The sequence below is a fragment of the Leguminivora glycinivorella genome, chromosome 27, assembly GCF_023078275.1.
Source record: "Leguminivora glycinivorella isolate SPB_JAAS2020 chromosome 27, LegGlyc_1.1, whole genome shotgun sequence".
Classification (NCBI taxonomy): Eukaryota; Metazoa; Arthropoda; class Insecta; order Lepidoptera; family Tortricidae; genus Leguminivora; species Leguminivora glycinivorella.
This window is the reverse complement of record NC_062997.1, coordinates 7,063,697-7,086,960: the sequence shown is the minus strand read 5'-3', so window position 1 is coordinate 7,086,960 and position 23,264 is coordinate 7,063,697. Positions and strand designations below refer to the sequence as shown.

General features: G+C 41.8%; 1 protein-coding gene and 1 non-coding gene across 2 annotated transcripts in view; one reads left to right on the top strand and one right to left on the bottom strand.

The window, feature by feature from the left end:
- LOC125240221 (tau-tubulin kinase homolog Asator) overlaps positions 1 to 23,264 on the bottom strand; it is a gene marked incomplete at its 3' end in the record, with an annotated part of 105,764 nt that overhangs the window by 21,572 nt on the left and 60,928 nt on the right. The window contains exons 10-15 of the mRNA XM_048148045.1: positions 14,602 to 14,741; positions 12,895 to 13,092; positions 5,128 to 5,211; positions 3,044 to 3,154; positions 1,812 to 1,892; positions 703 to 790 (exon numbers count right to left, since the gene is read on the bottom strand). Of these exons, the coding sequence (XP_048004002.1) occupies positions 703 to 790; positions 1,812 to 1,892; positions 3,044 to 3,154; positions 5,128 to 5,211; positions 12,895 to 13,092; positions 14,602 to 14,741 (702 nt within the window). The remainder of the gene's footprint in view (positions 1 to 702; positions 791 to 1,811; positions 1,893 to 3,043; positions 3,155 to 5,127; positions 5,212 to 12,894; positions 13,093 to 14,601; positions 14,742 to 23,264) is intronic.
- Positions 16,164 to 16,236, top strand: Trnar-ucu. The gene has a single exon. It is a non-coding gene; the product is annotated as a tRNA-Arg (tRNA).

Sequence of the window (23,264 nt, the reverse complement as noted above, 5' to 3'; positions counted from 1 at the left end):
TCATTAATTAAGAAGTGTTTTTGAGTTACTCTTATATTTCACCCCATAATGAATTTTTGAAAAATTTCCCAGCAGCAATGTACTGTAAACGTGGTTGCGATGACAATCAATGACAACTGTCAACGAGCGTTTAACGCGAGTGTGTTTGCATTACGTTGCGGGCCGAATTAATTCGTATGGATAAAAAAAACATCTACACAAAGGTCTATTCCCCAAAGCCAGCATCCGCCGGCTTTCGAAATTGAATCCGCACTATCGAAAAAACTGAAAACGCATTGTTTGGCTCTGTAACTATGGCAACGCTTTATAACGATACTGCACGCATGCGCGGGAATGCTTTGGGCAGCTGAGCTGACAGTGCAAACCTTTGCGTCAAAATACAGGAAACAGTGTGAATTTCACGAAAGATATTCAAGAAAACTATTAAAAACTAATATATTGTATGCAACGGTGTTTAACTGAGTCAAAAAATACTCGTGGCGTCTTAATAACAATTTTCAGCTTCGCCTCAAATTGTTACACACGCCACTCGTTTTTTTTGACCTCCTTTAAACACCTATTGCATAATAGTATTTTAAGCATAGGAGACTAGTCTATTGATCAAAATTTGGACAAGTGACAGAATACTCTTAAATAAGTTCATTGCGACATGTAACGAGAAATACCAGGATACCAGGAGTATAGGAGAGTTATAATACATACCGGGTCCTACGCGCGGCTTGCACGGCGGCACGCTTTGCCTCTCGGGGCGGTTGGCCGTCGTCCCGGTCACCACTGAAGTACTGGTTTCCTGCACAGGAATAGTTTAGTTTATTTCTCTCATTTATGAGCAGTTCCCGGCAACTTTGTACATAGCCACGTCAGCAAATTTTAATTGATCCTATTTTGTTACCAACATTTAGTAATATAAGTCGACTTTCGTAAGATATATACAGGATAATTGTTGTAATTAAGAAAATATAGACACTAGAGAACCTCAATTCATCAACAAAAACTTGGTAACAAAATAGGAATTAATAAAAATAAATTTAACTTTTTCCCTAATTTTTGTACATAATTTTCGAGAACTGCTGTTATACAAAACTAGCTTTTGCCCGCGGCCTCGCTTGCGTTAGGAAGAGACAACTACCAACCACAAAATTAAAATTTTGAAAAAACCCCCAACCGCGACATAGTGAACCGATTTTCATGAAACATGGCTAAGAACACTCCCGACTAACTCAGCTTTCAGACAAAAAAAAAACTAAATCTAAATCGGTTCATCCGTTCGGGAGCTACGATGCCACAGACAGAAACACACACACACACAGACAGACAGATAGACACGTCAAACTTATAACACCCCTTCGTTTTTGCGTCGGGGGTTAAAAACAGCCTATGTCACTGTCCATCCCTTCAATTATCTCCACTTAAAAAATCATGTCAATTCGTCGCTCCATTTTGCCGTGAAAGACGGACAAACAGACACACAAACTTTCCCATTTATAATATTAATATGGACTCACACAATTAAAATTTACATTTCAGCTTATATTACTATTCGTATAATTATCGTTACAAATTTTTAAGAAATAATAAAATAAAAATTACAAAATTGCGCCCAGCGGTTTTGGTTCCAAACCATAATCACATGAAGCCTCTTGAACAGGTACCCTGCACAAGGTTTCATCCCTCTGTTACCCCCTGGGGGTGAAAAACACCCGATTAACTCTCAAAACTGTTTTTTTTTCGTAAACTATGAAAGTGAGGATGAAAATCTAAGGCCATGTAATACAACATGTAATATTAGTATTGTGTAAACTGGCTATTACCTTGGCATGTCGGTCGGGCGACGGTGCGGGGGTGGTCCTGGGTTCAGGTTCCTTCTCCACCGTCGGCTTGTCCGTAGTTGACTGCAAACCAAATACAAATTAGACCAAAGTTACACGAGGAGCGTTAGCGCTGGTGGCCTAGCGGTAAGAGCGTGCGACTTTCAATCGCGGGTTCGAACCCCGGCTCGCACCAATGAGTTTTTCGGAACTTATGTGCGAAATGTCATTTGATATTTGCCAGTCGCTTTTCGGAAGGAAAACCGTGAGGAAACCGGACTAATCCCAAAAAGGCCTAGTTACCCTTCGGGTTGGAAGGTCAGATGGCAGTCTCCAAATCTTGGGGTTAGTTTTCAAAGCGGACCCCAGGCTCCCATGAGCCGTGGCAAATGCCGGGATAACGCCAGGAGGATGACAGGAGGGTCTGGCCTAGGGCGTAGTGACCCTGCCTGCTAGATATTTATTGTTCCTGAGTCATGGATGTTTTCTATGTATATAAGTATTTGTATATTATGTATATCGTTGTCTGAGTACCCACAACACAAGCCTTCTTGAGCTTACCGTGGGCCTCAGTCAATCTGTGTAAGAATGTCCCATAAAAAAAAGTTCAAGTGGTCCAAATACATTTTTAACTTCCGACTAGCAGAAATGCCATGCTTAAAAAAAAATGTGGAATATATTTTCCTTGGGTGAGACTTGAACTCACGACCTCTGGATCGATACTCCAGCGCTCTGTCAACTAGCCACCAAGACTTGAACCAAGCCAGCCAAGCTTTCCACCACTTAGGTCAATGGGGCCCGTAGCGACATCTACCGTAAGAGTATCAAACTACTTGACGCATTGGCAGTGAATAGTATCTCACGTAGCCGTTGACAAGTTTGTCCGCGTCTCGTTTGTCCGGTGTCCGTGTCCCGGCGGCGCAGTCTGCAGGCTGTGGCGAGGTGTGGCGGATACTCACGTAGCCGTTGACGTGTTTGTCCGCGTCTCGTTTGTCCGGTGTCCGTGTCCCGGCGGCGTAGTCTGCAGGCTGTGGCGAGGTGTAGCGGATACTCACGTAGCCGTTGACGTGTTTGTCCGCTTTGTCCGGTCCGGTGTCCGTGTCCCGGCGGCGCAGTCTGCAGGCTGTGGCGAGTTGTAGCGGATACTCACGTAGCCGTTGACGTGTTTGTCCGCGTTTGTCCAGTTTGTCCAGTACGGAGTCTGCAGGCTGTGGCGAGGTGTAGCGGATACTCACGTAGCCGTTGACGTGTTTGTCCGCGTCTCGTTTGTCCAGCTTGTGGGCCAGCAGCGCGGGCGCGGTGTCGGTGCCGGCGACCGTGGCTTCAGTCTCTAGGCGGCGGCGGGTCTGTGGACATACATACTATTAATGTCGAGAAACATTGATATGTGTTCCTAATCTCCGTCGTCTTTGGGTATACTTCGTATGATTCTTTACTCGTGCTATGGTCTTTGGTCTTATTCCAAGTTCATATAGAACCACGCTTAAGATAATCTAACCACAAAATAAAAAATTTAAAAATAACCCCCGACCGCGACATAGTGGACCGATTTTCATGAAACATGGCTAAGAACACTCCCGACTAACTCAGCTTTCAAACAAAAAAAAAACTAAATCTAAATCGGTTCATACGTTCGGGAGCTACGATGCCACAGACAGGCACACCCCTCTCAAAACTCTTATTATAACACCCCGTCGTTTTTGCGTCGGGGGTTAAAAAACATAAATTAGACAGAGATGCAGAAAAAAAATGGCGGCACTATCAGCGGGGAGCGGGAGTGGCCATACTGTACGATATTTATTTTTATTTTATTTTATTTTATTCTTAACAATAAACATTGTGTCGAATATTCATTCATGCATATAATAATTACATACAACACAATACTAAAATTACTACAAAAATATTCATCCTACTAGTATTTACTACACTAAATGTCCATAACTATAGCAATAAAAGTAAAAATAAAACAGAAGTAACAATCTATAACCACGTTATTTACATTGTATACAATTACCAAAGAAAACATAAATAAAATAAATAAGTAATTATCACAAACCAATTAAAACATGTCATTTAGAAAATCATTAATTGAGTAATAACATTTTTCAACTAGAAAAGCCTTTAACTTGCGCTTGAACAGTTTACAATCAGAGATCTGCTTAAACTCAATTGGTAGTTTGTTAAAAAGATGAACTGCCTGGTAGCTTGCTGAATGTTGCACAATTTTTAATTTAGGCACTAAACTATTTTTAAGGTCTTTTCTTCTCGTTGCAAATCTCGATGCTCTGTCATAATCACTTTCAGTTTCCTCCAAATTTTTGACAAGCCCTGATAGGAGAACCAAGATGTATAGGCAAGGCACAGTCAATATTTTAAGTTTTTTAAAATGCGGCTTGCACGATTCCCACTGCGGTATTCTGACAATAATTCGTATGGCCCTTTTCTGCACCAAGAAAGCACTTTGAGTGTTATATAGGTAACTGTTTCCCCATAATTTAATGCTGTACCGCAGTTTAGATTCAATAAGGGCGTAGTAGACCGACTTGAGTTGTTCAATATTGGTTTCTTCCCGTAAGCTTCTCAGAGCAAAACAACTTGAACTTAATGAATTGTTTAACTCTTCTAGTTGCGGCTGCCAATTTAGATTAGAGTCAATCAAAACCCCCAAGAATTTTACTACCTCAACTTGTTCTATGATATCGCCATTTATACTAAGGGATAAGGAATCGGTGCATCTAGGACTAGTATTAAATAAAATTGATTTAGTTTTGCTACTATTCAAGGTAAGATTATTCACTGAAAACCAAGAAGAAAATGCTTTAAGAGCGCTATTCATTATTTCATTTAGTTCTTCTATACAATCCGCGGACACTATAGCGTTGGTGTTATCAGCGAACAACACTAACTTCAAATTTGGAATGGAATCATGGATATAATTTATTAAATCATTAACAAATAAGACAAAAAATATAGGTCCCAAAATAGATCCTTGAGGAACACCTCGTCTTATATCAACCATACGTGATTTATGCACCGTCTCGTAATTGTTTTCAATGTGTCTTAATTCTATAAACTGTTTTCTATTTCCTAAATAAGACTGATATAATTTAAGCACATTTCCCCTCACTCCATAGTATTCTAATTTACTCAACAAGATTGAATGGTCCACAGTATCGAAAGCCGCGCTTAAATCCAAAAATACCCCTGCTACCTTCTTCCCACTATTAAGTTGAAGTACTCTTTATTGCACTGTGTTAATGTATAGATGTGCTTGGCCGTCTGTAGGCAGGCTGTAGGGTGGGTATTCTGTACTCACGTTGTCGGGCACGCTGTCGGTGGGCAGCGCGTGGTCGGGCGCCGCGTGCACGGCCGCGCGCGCTCGGTTCGCGCCCACGCCCGCCTGGAACACACAACCATGCTGACTATAATATACTGCCACAGTATAAGATCAATAATAATTCTTACTGTGTTATAAGGATGCCTTTAAGCATAGATTAAACTATAAGAAGATCATACCATCCCATACATTAAAATGCGACCGCCTAAGAACGCACATACACTACACCACACATAGATGGCGCCGCAAAAAATGCCTTGTTGCCATTGATTATTTGTAGATTAGCGTTAAGTGTCACTTTCGAGCCATAAATCTATGGCAAAAGTGACACTTAACGCCATCTACAAGTATAATCGAAAGCTACAAGACATTTTTTATAGCGCCATATATGTGTGGTGTAGTGTAAGCGCGTTCTTAGGCGGTCGCATTTTAATGTATGGGATGGTATGATCTTGTTATATTTAATTTATGCTATAATATACTGCCACAGTATAAGGTCAATAATCATTCTTACTGTGGTTAAACACTGGTCTCCCCGCGAGTTAGTAGCTATGAGTTATCGGTTATAAAAACTAAACAAAAGATAATCACTCCCGTGCAAATAACGCCGTGGTTTGCGTGGGCGACGATCGCGCGAAGGTCGCGCGACGGCGATGCGACGCATACGAAATCAAACCTTATCGATATGGAAGTATTAGACGCGACGTCGATGGTCGCGCGACGGTCGCGCGACCGTCGCCCACGCAAGACACGGCGTAAAAGAGACACGGCGATTTTGATAGCTCACCGCTGGCCGAGTAGCTATAAACATCGCCGTGTCTCTTTTATTTGCATGGGAGTGCTTCTCTTTTGTTTGTTTTTATAGCCGATAGCTCATAGCTTACTAGCTCACGGGGAGACCAGTGCCTTATGTCAGTTATGAACATCGCTGATCTCTTTTCCTTTCCTATTTTTTGCAAGTAAATCGTTCATATGTAAACCAATATTTCACATACAAAATTATACCAACTAAACTACCAAAAATCATAACAGAATAAACTCATTCACATATATAACATATAAACGAACACTCTTTGATTCAATAATGTAATAATGTCAATAAATATTGAACACAATTTAAGTAATATGAATGTGATGTCACTCTTTACAATTCATATAATGTAATATTAAACATTCGATTCGATTCGTAAAGCGATTCAAGTAATATGTGATATTTTCATGCCTATATGTATATTTTTAATGACTTCATGCCATTGTGCAGTATGATTTTTTTAACCCCCGACGCAAACACGACAGGCTGTTATAAGTTTGACATGTCTGTCTGTGTGTCTGTCTATGGCAACGTAGCTCCCGATTCTCCCGAACGGATTAATCGTTTTAGATTAAGTTTTTTTTTTACTGAAAGCTGAATTAGTCGGGAGTGTTCTTAGCCATGTTTCCAACCGATCCACAATGTCGGGGGTTTTTTCAAAATGTAACTTTTGTGGTTAGGTTAGTTAATGTGGTAATATGACTATACCTAGATAGTTTTCTGGCACGAACGAAGTACAGTTTCGTTTTCTTTCAACCCCTTATTTGCCATGAGTGGCACTGAAACCTGAGTAGTTTCATGTGCTCTGCCTACCCCTTCACGGGACACAGGCGTGGTTGTATGTATGTACGAACGAAGTGACACTAGTGACTTCCTTCCGACAATTAGTTCGTCGATAACTTACATTATAACATGTCATTAATTATTATAATTATGTCATTAATTATTGCCGTGGCACTGGATCTTGAGTAGTTTTATGTGCTCTGCCTACCCCGTTTAGGGAATATAGGCTTGAATTATGTCTATACAACATTAATGTTTTATACAAATGTCACATGTTTGAAATTAAATGGACAATAATAATAAATCGAACCATATTTTAATAATATTGTTCACTCACTATACTGCACTGCACTTCCTACCTTTTGTAAATAAACACTTTCTTGACAACTTAAAACTCGTTTATTCCATGATCAAACTAGCTACTTATAGTATTGCAGAAAAATCTTAACAGCGTGAGGCAGCTTTTATATGACAGTTTATCAACGACATCTAGTGGGACATTTGGAAGTATAATAAGTATAATATTACATTTAACAAATATTGTCTTCGATTACCGCGATAGTTACTCATGAAACAAAACTATGGAAACGGATTAAATCGCGTATAATGATTTTACAATTCATCCCGACGTTTCGAACACTTTATAGCGTTCGTGGTCAACGGTTGACTGGGTGTATGTGGGTAGCTTTTGCACATTGTAAATTTTCCTCAGTCACCCGTTGACCACGAACGCTGTAAAGTGTTCGAAACGTCGGGATGAATTGTAAATTCATTATACGCGATTTAATCCGTTTCCATAGTTTTATTTCATATTTTAATAGTTTACATAATTTATTACATGTTTATTAAATATTTTAGAGATTATTATTAGGGGTAATTAATAACCTTATGTAAGGCTATTTATCGATAAAAGGATTGTCGATATTTTTATTTTGCCAAGCACTAACAAATTGACGTTCGCGCCAGAAAAATATCTAGGTATAAATATGACACATTTCAGCCGAGTATGTAATATACAAGAGTACATCCAGAGAGAGCTACACTGATGTTGTCTCACCGATTGTGTTATTCTGAATAGTCTGAATCTGTATCGAAGATATAAGCCTGAAAACATATGCGTTGATTGATATGTTGTTATTGATGGTTTATTGACAGTTTCATTTTACCTTTAAATTCAAAATTCAGTCGAATATAAAATAAAATAAATATATTTGTTATTGGTTGAATGATAAGCGCATATACAAAGCAAACCTTTTTATAATCGATGGCAAGTAAGGAAGTACACTCAGTATCAATAAAATGATGCAATGGGGGATGTCTGAAAATTTTAAAATCGCCTGATATTTTTTCTGGTGATAGGAATAAGCATTTCTATTTACAGAAAAAAGTTACAGATTTTTTGGTAGCACCATACATTTTATAAAAATAAAAACGTGTTGCTCGACTGCGCGTACGACCCACTTCGGCAGTTATGAGATTTGTCTTAGTCTTTAAAAAATTCCATTTTGAATCTGTGCTGGCCATAGACACTGACAGTTGATTGTCAGCTTGACATTTTTCTCGGAGAATTCATAACCATATCTGGTGAACTATTTATTACTGTTTTCGACTCATTTTCTCTCCCTGGCCTCTGATTTTGCCTCCTTCTACGACTACCTTCGCTCTCGAACCCCGGACGTTGATTTTACTGGCTTAAAACGACGACCTTTGATATTAACCTCTGGACCTGATTCTGCTTGCATTAACGAAGACGTTTGCTTTTAAACACTGGACCTGATCCTGCTGAACTGTTTACGATCCGTTTTGCCTCCCTGACTTCTGATTTTGCTTGATATAAGGACGATCATCGCTTTTAAGTTCCGGACACTATTTGTTATAATGAATACAAGTACATAAACACGATATAAGGATCCCAAAACATGCTTTATACCAACTTGTTCTAAAACCAACCAGAAAAACCCAGATTTAAAATTGTTCATATTAAGAAAGGAGCTGAAGGAAAGTTGGTGTCAATAGGTTGGCAGGAACTGCCCAACCAGAGTGCGATTTTGCTGTGAAGACCACCTGAGTGTAAGATACCGTGTCTTGTTTACCAACCTTAAAATGCAGTTACATGCTGGCAATAATATCATAAAAAAGAAAGCCATAAATATCTGACACGGTGGTATTTTATAAAATGTGTATTTTTTGGATAGACCAATAGGAAAAATATGGTAAAATACATTTTTTTTATAATTTGCAATGTCCTATAATAAAATATAATTGATTTATTTTATTGTGTTGTTTTATTTTACTTCTGAGTTGTAGGTGTGTGTCATGTGTGTCGAGTTACTGTCAAGTTACTATCCAATTCAGTCGGCTATGGCTTTCCATATTCTTCTATGGCCCTCCATACTGTTAAAGCATGATTAACAGCACTATAGTAGATTGTGTTACGAGGGAGCAAAATTGCATATTTATAGCGAGGATATAAATTGAATCGTGAACAAAGTGAAGTATTCTATATGTAATTGAATACTGAGTGTAGTGACTGGGATTCGAAAAGAAAGGGTTATTTTCTTCCCTGCACTGCGAGGAGGGTGCAAAGAGGCACTTTTCCTCTTTGCTATTAGGGACCAAAGTGATACTTTTCCCTTCAAGGACACATTTTTTTTACATGGTTACATAACATACCATTTTTTATGTTCATATAACATATCATTATATATAAATTTCCTAAAAGTTGATGTTAATATGTGTAGCAAATTTAATTCCACCTTGTGTCTTAACACTTGAATCCCTCACTACGCTCAGGATTAAATTTAAGAATACCTTGCTACACTCAAGATATATATCTCATTTTTCTCCCTTGTTGCACAATCTACTATTGCTACCATTTGACACTTTTTTTTCATATCATATAAGCAAAATACTAAAATATGAATCAGGTCTGTTGTAAAAATATTATGCACTTAATCGACACAATTTTTTTATACATAATATTAAAATATGTTACAACATAAAAATGTTCTCATAGCAATATAGGTATTAAGATTTATAAGATTATAAGTATTAAGATTTTTAGTTATTAAGAACTATATTTGCAGTGCCCTTACAGGGTTCATAGCTGTGCTATACCTACTGAAATGTACCAACTTATGTACCTATGATAGCAATAAAGAATTACTGATTACTGATTATTACTTATGTGCAAACACTTTCCGTGGCGTTAATATTTTATACAGGCCAGACAAAGTTATTGAACAGAAAAGTGTCACTTAATTCCCTCCTAACAGGGCCGAAAAGTACCCTTTCTGAATGGATGATGTGAAAAGCAGTAGGCGTCACATCGCAAACTCATTTCCTTTTTGAGCACTAACTACTTAAAGCAGACAATAAACCAACAATCTAAAGTTATTTGTTTAGGGCACAGGTCCTTCTCTAGTTCTCATCTGTAGGCAGGTGCGCTTATGAATCACTACTAGGAGTTAGCCTGTTTTCACATTACCCGATCCAATATTGGATGTCGGAAGGATTTCAATGGAAAAAATCCAAGACGACGCCTGTAATGTATGGGATATCGGTCCAACATCTGGTATTAGATCGAATAATGTGAAAACGTACTTATGGGTGCTAAAATGAGTAATAATGTTAATATAGATCAAGACAAATTTATGTTTATTACACTCTAATAACATGTAGTTGCACTTTTCAAAATTAATGGGATACACATTCTCTGTCCAAAATATCTCTGCATCTTTCATCAATTTCTTCTTCACAGGCATTGTGTTTGTCGCTGTTCCACATTTTGGCAAAAAATTAGATGAACTAGCTCTTACAAAATCGCTAGTACCTATCCACGTTTTCCCAATTCAATGGGCTTAAAAATTGTAATCAGGTCCGGGGTTCAACGCAAAGGCCGTCGGCAGCAAGCAGGGCAAGCACACGTCTTCGGTAATGCAAGTAGAATCAGGTCCAGGGTTTAAAATCAAAGGTCGTCGTTTTAAGCCAGTAAAATCACGGTCCGGGGTTCGAGAGCGAAGGTAGTCGTAGAAGGAGGCAAAATCAGAGGCCAGGGAGAGAAAATGAGTCGAAAACAGTAATAAATAGTTCACCAGATATGGTTATGAACTCTCCGAGAAAAATGTCAAGCTGACAATCAACTGTCAGTGTCTGTGGCCAGCACAGATTCAAAATGGAATTTTTTTAAAGACTAAGACAAAACTCATAACTGCCGAAGTGTGTCGTACGCGCAGTCGAGCAACACGTTTTTATTTTTATAAAATGTATGGTGCTACCAAAAAATCTGTAATTTTTTTCTGTAAATAGAAATGCTTATTCCTATCACCAGAAAAAATATCAGGCGATTTTAAAATTTTCAGACATCCCCCATTGCGTCTTACTTCAATATTATACCCTCATCTACTGTAAACCGTTTAAGCAACGATGTTGATATTGAAGATACTAAACATACTGACAGTAATACTGATAGTACTGATACACTTACGTGTTTCAATCCAGTCACTGTGGTCGAAATCATAATAAACATCCATCCCCTAGACATCGTTCCTATCTACCATCCATATGGAAGATATGGTGCTATACACACTGTCAATAACTATTGATGCACTCACATCTTTCTCCCAGTCGTACTATCAATAATATTGATGAACTCACATCTTTCTCCCAGTCATACTATCAATAATACTATCAATCATACTATCAATAATATTGATGCATCTTTCTCCCAGTCACACTGTCAATAATATTGATGAACTCACGTGTTTCTCCCAGTCATACTATCAATAATATTGATGAACTCACATCTTTCTCCCAGTCACACTATCAATAATATTGATGAACTCACATCTCCCTCCCAGTCACACTATCAATAATATTGATGAACTCACATCTCCCTCCCAGTCACACTGTCAATAATATACAGTAGACTCACATCCTTCTCCCAGTCGTAGGGGTCGCTGTCCCGGATCCCGCGGCGCTTGCAGCAGCGCTTGCAGCAGCGCTCGAGCAGCGCCGTCAGCATGCAGTAGTCCGGGCTGTCCGCGTACTCACATCTCCCTCCCAGTCACACTGTCAGTAATATAGAGTAGACTCACGTCCTTCTCCCAGTCGTAGGGGTCGCTGTCCCGGATCCCGCGGCGCTTGCAGCAGCGCTCGAGCAGCGCCGTCAGCATGCAGTAGTCCGGGCTGTCCGCGTACTCACATCTCCCTCCCAGTCACACTGTCAGTAATATAGAGTAGACTCACGTCCTTCTCCCAGTCGTAGGGGTCGCTGTCCCGGATCCCGCGGCGCTTGCAGCAGCGCTCGAGCAGCGCCGTCAGCATGCAGTAGTCCGGGCTGTCCGCGTACTCACATCTCCCTTCCAGTCACACTGTCAGTAATATAGAGTAGACTCACGTCCTTCTCCCAGTCGTAGGGGTCGCTGTCCCGGATCCCGCGGCGCTTGCAGCAGCGCTCGAGCAGCGCCGTCAGCATGCAGTAGTCCGGGCTGTCCGCGTACTCACATCTCCCTCCCAGTCACACTGTCAGTAATATAGAGTAGACTCACGTCCTTCTCCCAGTCGTAGGGGTCGCTGTCCCGGATCCCGCGGCGCTTGCAGCAGCGCTCGAGCAGCGCCGTCAGCATGCAGTAGTCCGGACTGTCCGCGTACTCACATCTCCCTCCCAGTCACACTGTCAGTAATATAGAGTAGACTCACGTCCTTCTCCCAGTCGTAGGGGTCGCTGTCCCGGATCCCGCGGCGCTTGCAGCAGCGCTCGAGCAGCGCCGTCAGCATGCAGTAGTCCGGGCTGTCCGCGTACTCACATCTCCCTCCCAGTCACACTGTCAGTAATATAGAGTAGACTCACGTCCTTCTCCCAGTCGTAGGGGTCGCTGTCCCGGATCCCGCGGCGCTTGCAGCAGCGCTCGAGCAGCGCCGTCAGCATGCAGTAGTCCGGGCTGTCCGCGTACTCACATCTCCCTCCCAGTCACACTGTCAGTAATATAGAGTAGACTCACGTCCTTCTCCCAGTCGTAGGGGTCGCTGTCCCGGATCCCGCGGCGCTTGCAGCAGCGCTCGAGCAGCGCCGTCAGCATGCAGTAGTCCGGGCTGTCCGCGTACTCACATCTCCTCCCAGTCACACTGTCAGTAATATAGAGTAGACTCACGTCCTTCTCCCAGTCGTAGGGGTCGCTGTCCCGGATGCCGCGGCGCTTGCAGCAGCGCTCGAGCAGCGCCGTCAGCATGCAGTAGTCCGGACTGTCCGCGTACTCGAGCTGTTGCACGTGTTCGAGGAACTGCCGCAGCTCGGACGGCAGGTGCTTGAGTAGCAGACGGTGGTCGTACTTCTCCTTCATCAAGCCGACCTGGCGACAACACACCAAAATTGTATACTTTTGACCTTATGGCACTGGTCCCGCCGCGAGCTGGTAAGCTATGAGCTATCGGCTATAAAAACGAACAAAATATAATCACACCCAAAACAAAATATTTATAGTTACTCACCCGGCGAGCTATCAATATCGCCGTGTCTCTTTTATTTGCACGGGAGTGCTTATCTTTTGTTCGTTTTTATAGCTCATAGCTTAAACTTTCATGATTTTTACACATACTTAAATTACAAAAATTAATCGTAAAACTATGTTTTTAAAGCAACCGCCGACGTTTCAAAGACGACCGTGCGTGCGTGCGGCCAGAGTGGAGCCGGCTATTGACGATATTTACTGAACTACAATATGGGGTTCTTCAGAAAAGGAGTGTACAAGTTTCTAATGGGTCGGCAACACGCATGTGACGTACCTTGAGTTGCAAGCGTCCATAGTTTACGGTGACCACTTTTCATCAAGCGGACCGTATACCTGTTTGCCACCGACGTGGTATAAAAAAGAACACCTACCCCTCATCCTCGCTGACAAATTCTACCAGCATAAAGAACAGCAACCACAGGTCATCATTCTTCCAAATTCTTAATTTATTAACCATTTTTACCAAAATATAGACCGTTAAACAACCATATTGACCGGACCGAGTGAATTAAGGTCGGCATTGATAGTAATAGCATTAGCAATACTGATGTAATAATAGTAATATTGACATCATACGTGTTCCTTATTCTCAAACAACCATATTGACCAAGTCAGTATTGATGGCACGATTGATGTAATGACAGCAATATTGACAGCGTACCTGTTCCTTATCTTTGTCGGCAAACCGAACCCTCCTTAGAACTTGTACACTCCTTTTTGCTGTGTAGTTAACACACAGCAAAAGGGAATGTACAGGTTTCTAATGGGGTGGCAACGCGCATGTGACACTGTCAGAGTTGCAGGCGTCCATAGGTTACGGTGACCGCTTCACATCAGGCGGGCCGTATGCTTGTTTGCCACTGAGGTAGTATAAAAAATCCTTGATTTTCCTCCACGTTAGCTGCCCTTTGACGAACTTCACTAACATATAACGTATTGACAGTATCACTCATGTATTGACAGTATTACTCATGTATTGACAGTATTAGTGACGTATTGACAGTATTACTGACGTACCTGTTCTTTTTCCTTGATTTTCCTCCACGGTAGCTGCCCGTTGACAAACTCCACTAACATATAAAAGAGAGACCAGAGGTCGTACTGACAGTAATACTGAGGTATTGACACTATTACTGACCTATTTACAGTACTAAAGACGTATTTACAGTATTTCTGACGACATTACTGATGTTCTGACAGTATTACTGACATACTGACAGTCTTCCTCACGTATTGACAGTATTACTGACGTTCTGACAGTATTACTGACGTACTGACAGTATTACTGACATACAGACGATCTTACTCTCGTATTGACAGTATTACTGACGTACTGACAGTAGCACATACCTGTTCTTTATCCTTGATCTTCCTCCACGGTAGCTGCCCGTTGACGAACTCTACTAGCATATAAAAGAGAGACCAGAGGTCATCGTGGCGTCCCATCTCCTTGTTCTTGTGCGCGTTTATTGAAGCGTACCGGACTGTGCCTGGGGACAGGAAAATAAATAGTTAATTTTGTAAATATGGTTTCTGTTCAATCAACATTTTAAGGAATCGACTTTAGAATTATATAAATAATAAGATAATTTTTAAGAAAAAAAAACTGCCTTCCTTTGGGGTTCTGGTGATAAATACTTTCAAATGTTGGATTATGTTATCAATTCGTCTGTATATTTTTTAATGTTTGTTATTCGATATCTCCGTCATTTCTGAACCAATTTTGAAATATGGATGATTCTAAAGTACTTACAGATGAGAATGATTATCAGAACGGAACTCTAACCAGGGGCGGCTTACTCTTCATCAGCAGTTCCACTGCACCAAATGTCACTGTTCTGGACGTAAGTGCATGATGTTCTTATAAAAATACCAAAGTCACTATAAGTGTGCCGTTTAGATTTGAGGAGTTCCGTTCTGATCATCATCAGCAGTTCCACTGCACCAAATGTCACTGTTCTGGACGTAAGTGCATGCTGTTCTTATAAAAATACCAAAGTCACTATAAGCGTGCCGTTTAGATTTGAGGAGTTCCGTTCTGACCATCATCAGCAGTTCCACTGCACCAAATGTCACTGTTCCGTACGTAAATGCATGCTGTTCCTTAAAAAACACAAAAATCACCATATGTGTGCCTTTCAGATTTGAGGAGTTCCCTCGATTTCTCCAGGATCCCATCATCAGAACAGAACTGGGTTCTGAGAAAAATGGGACCAATCTGTATGCATATACATTCAATAAAAAAAAAATCAAAATCGGTCCAGTAACGACGGAGATATCGAGGAAAGAACATTAAAAAAAAAATAGACGAATTGAGATTTGAGAACCCCTTCCCTTGAGATTTGGAAGGCGGTTAAAAAATCGACATCGTGGACCGATTTTCATCGAACAGGGGAACACTTCCGACTAATTCAGCTTTAAATAAATAAAAATAAATAAATATTGGGGGACACCATACACAGATCAACCAAACAAACGAAATACATATAAATCAGTTCATCCGTTTGAAAGCTACGATGCCAACACACACTCACACACAGACGGGTCAAATTTATATGTATTTAAGATTATTATTATTAGATTGTTATCTCTTAGTACTTTAGCCCATCAAATCAAATAAATAAACACGTATCTTGCCCAAATACATACAAAAACACCTATGTAAATATTTACATTGATAACAATCAAATCAACATACTAAATTAACCATGAACTTCACATAATCATTTGTTTTTCATAATAGAAAACATGCTTCATAACCTAAAACATGATAAAAATCGTTAGGAAAAAAAAAAGCTAAATTTAAAATTAGAACATCATAAAACAACCAGCCAATGGTGTATATACGTCGTTTCAATACTGATAGGAACGGCCGATAGCAAGTGAGCGGTAATTTCGCGTGCTCACCCACAGTCCCTGTGGCGCAGAGGATAGCGCGTTGGACTTCTAATCCAAAGGTCGTGGGTTCGATCCCCACCAGGGATGCGCAAGCATTTAACTTTTTTGTTTTTATTATGTTTGTTTTTGAATTAAACGAAATTTATCGGCATAATTTACACCAGTCATTTGTTTTCCCAATAGAATTAGTTTTTTTTTGTTTTTGTGCAAAGCGCTAACGACATACCTAATTTTTTCTACTCCCGTACTGTTATTCGTGAGTTACAAGGTCGTGCATAGAACTTTAAAACCCTACATAAAAGATGTCAGGACAAGTCTATCTAGTCTATACCCTGAAAACATTTAGTAGCAGTCGCACGATATAGCTGTTACAGTTCAGTAAATACATTGCTACCAACTTAACAAACCAATTCGCAGAGTCGAGACTCCTTCGTTTTCTGCTGCGTTCATTGGCGACGCGTCGAATCGCATTCAAATGTATCAGAACTCGATTCAACTCGGCTCGATTCGTCTTAGTGGCCAGTTGGTGGCCAGGCTTCAAAGAACCATACCATAGACAGTTTTATTTTCATGTTTGCACTCAAACTGCATATTCAAAATGGTAGGCGGTCCACTAGATAACTAAGATGACTGAAAGTAGGTATTTGTTGATTTATAATTTTCTTTCAAAATAAGTGCTTGGTCGTAGAAAAAGTATTGTATGCAACGGTGTTTAACTGAGTCAAAAAATGCTCGTGGCGTCTTTATTAACAATTTTCGGCTTCGCCTCAAATTGTTACCCACGCCACTCACCTTTTTTGACCTCTTTTAACCACTAGTTGCTTAAAATACTATTATCACAGGTTTTATTATTATACATAAATAGTAAGTCCCATTTTATAGTTTTTCTACAAAAACATCTGAATATTGTTTTCTGCGCCAAGGTCACAGCTATTTATAACCTAAACACATAGTGCAGTGTTCTTAGTAAACATAAATTAAGAGTCATGCACTGGTAACATAACCTAACCACCAAATTAAAATTTTGAATTAACCCCCGACCGCGACATAGTAGACTGGATATTCATGAAACATGGCTAAGAACACTCCCGACTAATTCAGCTTACAAACAAAACTAAATCTAAATTGGTTCATCCGTTCGGGAGCTATGATGCCACAGACAGACACACACAAACAGACAGACACGTCAAACTTTTAACACCCCGTCGTTTTTGCGTCGTGGGTTAATAATATGGTTGTATATTGTTAATTTATTTTTATACAAGTGATGAATCTTATTTAGGCATTTGTTTTTAACTTCCGACGCAAAAACGACGAGGTGTTAAAAGTTTGACGTGTCTGTCTGCTTGTGTGTGTGTCTGTCTGTGGCATCGTAGCTCCCGAACGGATGAACCGATTTAGATTTAGTTTTTTTTGTTGTTTTTAGCTGAATTAGTCGAGTGTTCTTAGCCATATTTCATTGGGGTGTGTAATGATTGGTATAACTTTTTTTGGTATAGTGACATTTGATATAACAACATTTGGTATATTTTTAAAGGATATAATCACTCATTTGACATAATTAACATTTGGTATAGCCACAAAGGATCTACTTTTATTTTGTATAATCATTATTTCGTATAACAATTATTTTTAATAACCGCTATATGGTATAACTATTTATTCATATACGACTAGTATAATATAACTAGCAAACAGTATAAAACATTTCATGAATTAATTTTATTCTTTTTTTAAGGGATCACAGTTCTAACCTAACCTAACCTACTTTTCTGACAGTAGATGTGTTCAAGGGTCACAGTTCTAACCTAACCTAACCTATTTTTCTGGTAGCAGCGCGTTGTGTGTAGGGATCACAGTTCTAAGCTAATCTACTTTTCTGGTAAATGATGGATCTAATTTATTGTACAATTTTTTTTATTCTAACTGTGCTTTAAAAATAATTAGTTTGTGTTATACAATTTATTTATTATCGGAAATAAGCATTATACTAAAAGTATGTTATAATAAATGTTTTTCGAAAAAATGATCATTATATTAAATAAGAATTATACAATTTGTTAGTATATTATTTGTTGTTATATGATTCAATAATTATATCAAATGATCGTTATAACGACTAAAAATATATCAAAAAAAGTTATATCGATCGATACGCACCCATTTCATTGAATATCGGTCTACTATGTCGTGGGTTTTTTCAAAATTTTAATTTTGTGGTTAGGTTATGTTACCAGGGCACGGTCTACTGTGTCAGGGTTTTTTTTAAACTTTACACACCCAGTTCGCGTATACATGTTTATTTTTAGAACGTCCTCCTCTATAGTTTGCATTTAGGAACTGGGTTTCGCGAAACTTAGTGTGCAGTTTCCAAGAATATATGGCTTTTTTGGATTTAGTTTTTTCTTTTTTGTTTACAGACTGACGTCTAAAGTAAGCAGCGGCGCGATGAGGCCTGACTTGACTGTTCCTGGTAATCCTGGTGCTTATACTGTCTAGCCAGACCAAAATTAAAACTATACAGAGTTTAGACAAATCTGCCTTCGTTTTCGTTTTAGAAAAATTTGGAGTGACATCTAGCGTCAAATAGCGTAAATTATGTAAATTAGCGTCAATAGATGTCGCGACGAATGAAAAGTCTAATGCTGAACAATTTTTAGCTAATATTACAATAGTATTAAACAGTACTCTATTTTCAATTCTTTCTGCTTGTAATATGAGTTGTAAACTGTTTTTAATATTAAATTTTTGGCCGACGCGACACTGTTGACACCTACAGTCGGTTCATCTTTACTTGTCCTATCATGCAAAACAAACGAAACGTCAAATATGATCAAAGACAATTACTAGTGATTGGAAATGTCGGAAATGGAATGAAGTATTAACGATAACTTGTAAATAAACGCTGCTAACGTCATCTGAGGATTTTCAATTTTACGTCACACAATATCTGATCTATGTAAAAAGTGTAAAAACCAAAATTTAATTAGGTTTCGTCGCATTTGCAACAATCCTATGGAAAAGGCTAGTACAGTACAGTATTCATTTTATACTTAGTACCTAACATTAATACAACAAAAAATATACTGATAGTATAGTACATTACGATACAAGTGCGTAAAAAAGGAAGTTCGAAACGAGTGGCGATAAATTAAAACACGACCGAAGGGAGTACTGATGAGCCTCCGAAGTTTCGACCTGGCATATAATGAACCACTTCTCGAACTAGTGCGTAAAAAAACGACCATCTGTACTGAAAAAATATTATTTGTGCCGTTTGTATATCCGAGGTCTTTATAGAGAGAGTACGTCGTAGACGTCGCATCGGACCGATAGATGGCGCCATCGTTCGTTGTAAGTCGCTCCGGCGTCACACCGCCGCGATGTTGGTAGTCCCGTTTTCCCCACTTGCAACATAAGGCTCCTCGCGCCCCGACCCGCCACCAGCCACCCACATTGTTTCGTCGAACGCCGAAGTGACCGGTTGTCGCGTATTCCGTTCGAACATTTTTACAGCATGGTGTCTCGAAATTAATCTTTTAGTTTCTATTTCCTTGTTACTTCTGGTCAAACCAGAGTTATTCGTGTTTTTATTTAAAAAGTGGCTTATAACATTTCGGAATTATGAAATTTTTCAATTTCATCCGTCAATTCTTTCTTCCCTTTTAATTAACGCTCGTTCGTCTTGAATAATGAGATATATTATGCCTCGCTAGCGATCATTATTCATCTTTCGGGGTTCTCACGATAGAAATGAACGAGCGGTGCTTTATGATTCTACCCACTTTTTTTTTGTAAGAAAGTTCCATGCTGCAAAAATCGTTACCGTTAATCAGTTTTCTTTTTTAAACTATTCGCATTTCCGAGACTAAAGTAGGAAGTGTTATCCGCGTATTAAAAGTTTCGCGCGAGAATATAAGCGGTAACGTAGGTAAGTTGCTCCGCCGGGGACCACGTGCTCCGGGGACCACGTGCTTCGCGACCGCGGGCTGCGCGACCTGCGGGCTGCGGCGGCGGCGGCGGAGGGCGCGGTGGAGGAATACCGCGCTCCAAGGAGGTTTGAATTTCTCCGACGAATGGGTGAGCAGCTTCATATTATTTTAGAAAGAACATGTTCGGTTTCCGATTCGGTGCGGAGGACGGCGGACACGTGTCGGCGCCGAAACTTACTGTAGCGCTGCGATAGCGCCACTGACCGCGGCAGTGTTGTCCGCCACATCGGCGCCGCCGAAGTTGCGTAGAAGTTGCCTCCTCGTTAACGAGCCTCTGCGGTGCCGCCGAACAACGTTGTGGCTGCCGCATAGGCGTCGCGTGCGACGCTGTAAGTATGTCTGCTGCTGCCCCGACGCGAGCGCCGCGCCGTTAGTGATCAGTTCAGTCGTCAATACGCAGGCTACCAGCGCGGCCACCTACGCCGCGAGCCTGCTGAAGCTGTCCACCAATATCGCTGGCCGCCACGCTTACGCTGGCGCCTCGATGGTGATGCAGAGCGTGCGTCTGCCTTGACAACGCCGCGAGCCTGCTGAAGCTGTCCACCAGTATCGCTGGCCGCCACGCTTATGCTGGCGCCTCGATGGTGATGTAGAGCGTTCGTCTGCCGTGACAACGCCGCGATCCCGCTGAAGCTGCTGTCCACCAGTATCGCTGGCCGCCACGCTTATGCTGGCGCCTCGATGGTGATGCAGCGAGCTCATCTGCCGTGACAACGCCGCGATCCTGCTGTAGCTGTCCACCAGTATCGCTGGCCGCCACGGTTTTATGCTGGCGCCTCGATGGTGATGTAGAGCGTTCATCTGCCGTGACAACGCCGCGAGCCTGCCGAAGCTGTCCACCAGTATTGCTGGCCGCCACGCTTATGCTGGCGCCTCAGTGGTGATACGGAGCGTAATACTGTTAACCGCTGCACAGGCGTCGCAATCCTTCTGCTGCGTCTGCCGTGACAACGCCGCAAGCTACTTGAAGTTTTCCACCGGTGTCGTCGGCCGCCACGCTGATGCTGGCGCCTTGATGTCGCCTCGATCGCACGAGGTAAGATTGCAGACGCGGCGACCTTCATCGCGCCACCGAGCGCAATACTGCGGCTGCCGCGAAGCCGTCGCTAATTTTCCTGCCGCGTTTGCCGTGACGACGCCGCGAACTCTGTCGATGCTGTTCACCGATGTAGCTGACTGTCATGCTGGCGCCGGTGCCTCCCGCGCTGACGGCGGCGACCTCGAGAGGGCCACCGAGCATGATACTTGACGCGACAGGCTCATCGAAGACGCCTTTCGAGCTGACGACGGTGGTCTCAATCTCACCGCCGAACGTAACACCGTCTGCTGCAGTGACAAGCTGGTAAGATTGCTGATGTGCTCCCTTGGTGTCGCTGGCCGCCACGCCGACGTCGGCGGCTGCCGTCGCGCCTAAGATGTCACGCTCACCGCGAACACTGTCTTCCGCTACAATGGTGCCACGACCACGACTATCCAGGCCCCGTCTGCTACGGTATCGTTGCAGACTCTGTTGCTGACCAGGCTGATACTACCCTCCAATGTGACGCCGGGCGCCGCTATCAGCTGACATCCCGTACACTATGGTATCCACTCTTCTCTTTCCAGTTCCCGTGAAGTACTTTGACAGTATTTACACTCTATTTTGACCAAGGACTCCTCCGTCGCCGAAGTGAGAACAGATAAATTCTAAAGATGCTACGTCCTAACGTGGCTTGGCCACCCATAGTTGAACGAGGTAAGACGTCAATAACCGGACGAGGAGCCGCACTGCTGAGAGGGTGTCCTGACGATGTTCGCGGCTATCTAATCGGAGAGGCGCCTCGCGAGACGACCCTGTGGTTCCTGTACATCGCTCATTGTGTAGGTCAAAGACATCGTAAAGGTTTGCGGAATTAAAAATAAAAAAAAATCTTTTTCAGAATGCCCAGATCTGAATTCAAGCCAGCGTTCTGCATCCTGAGCGTGCGTCTGTTTACCGGGCGGACACCAAAACCGATCGGTAATCTGGCTGCGGGGGTTCCAATTCCAAGTACACGAGGATTTCCCGGAGGCTTGTGGCGCCCCCTGTCCATTCGAGAGATGAACTTGTTCGCCGAGCCTCTAATAAACAAATTGGGAAAAATAAACCCGCTTCGCCTTAGTGAACTTGAGATTCCAGCTCAAAGCGAAAGGGGTCAGGAACTCCAAGAGGACTTCAGTAGTTATCATCTGGCTCGATAATACTGAATTAATAGTGCTTGATTCGATCGTAGACCCTGATTTCATCAATTTCACAACTTTCGTAGTCTACAGAGGAAGACTGCACCGCTGCAGTTTCCAGCATTACCTCGTACAGCTGCCGATAGCTGTAGGCCAATCGCTCCTGTTTTGCTTGCATCTGCAGCCCGATAAGACCTTCAATAATCGTAACATTGTACGAAGTAAAGCTCTTCCGATGGAAAATAATCTTCAACAGGCGGTGGCGCTGGCGACTGAAGTGACATGCAGCCGGATTAAGGTTCGCATAGCACTATATGCTATGCACAGTTCGGTTGTATGTTATGTTATGCTGTACGATGGCAGGACTACATCTCTTCTGTTACGAGTAACTACGACAGTAACTGCTGACTCCAACAGACTGTCGTACGAGGTCAGTATGCACCCCCTGGGAGCCAAGTAAGTGACCATCGGTGACCTCGCCTTCTTCTGCTTCGCCCGTCATCGTACCTCTTCGTCTGCGAGAGCCCTGCATTACGCCGTACAACGGTACGTATTAAGCCTCCGCCACACATAAAGCGCATTCCGCTTCGCTAACGCTACGCTATCAGCGCGCTGAATGCGCGCGCATTCCACTCGCGTTGCGCTCGCAATCCGCGCTCGTTAGTTCCCGCTAGCGCCCACTAGGCGCAACGCCAACGTTTGTGCGGTGCACCGCCATTATTGCGCTCCGCCTACGCTCTCAAAGCGCGCATGTGTGGCGGTGTTTTAATTCACCCCTTGACCTGCTACCACGACGTGTTCAGCAACCACCAGCGATGCGACACGGACGTCACCTCTCAGTCTACGCTGTCGACCTTCATTGCACGAAGTAGAAATCCGTCGCATCGGGTTTTGGATTAGGTAATGGATTACCCTAAGAGTCAA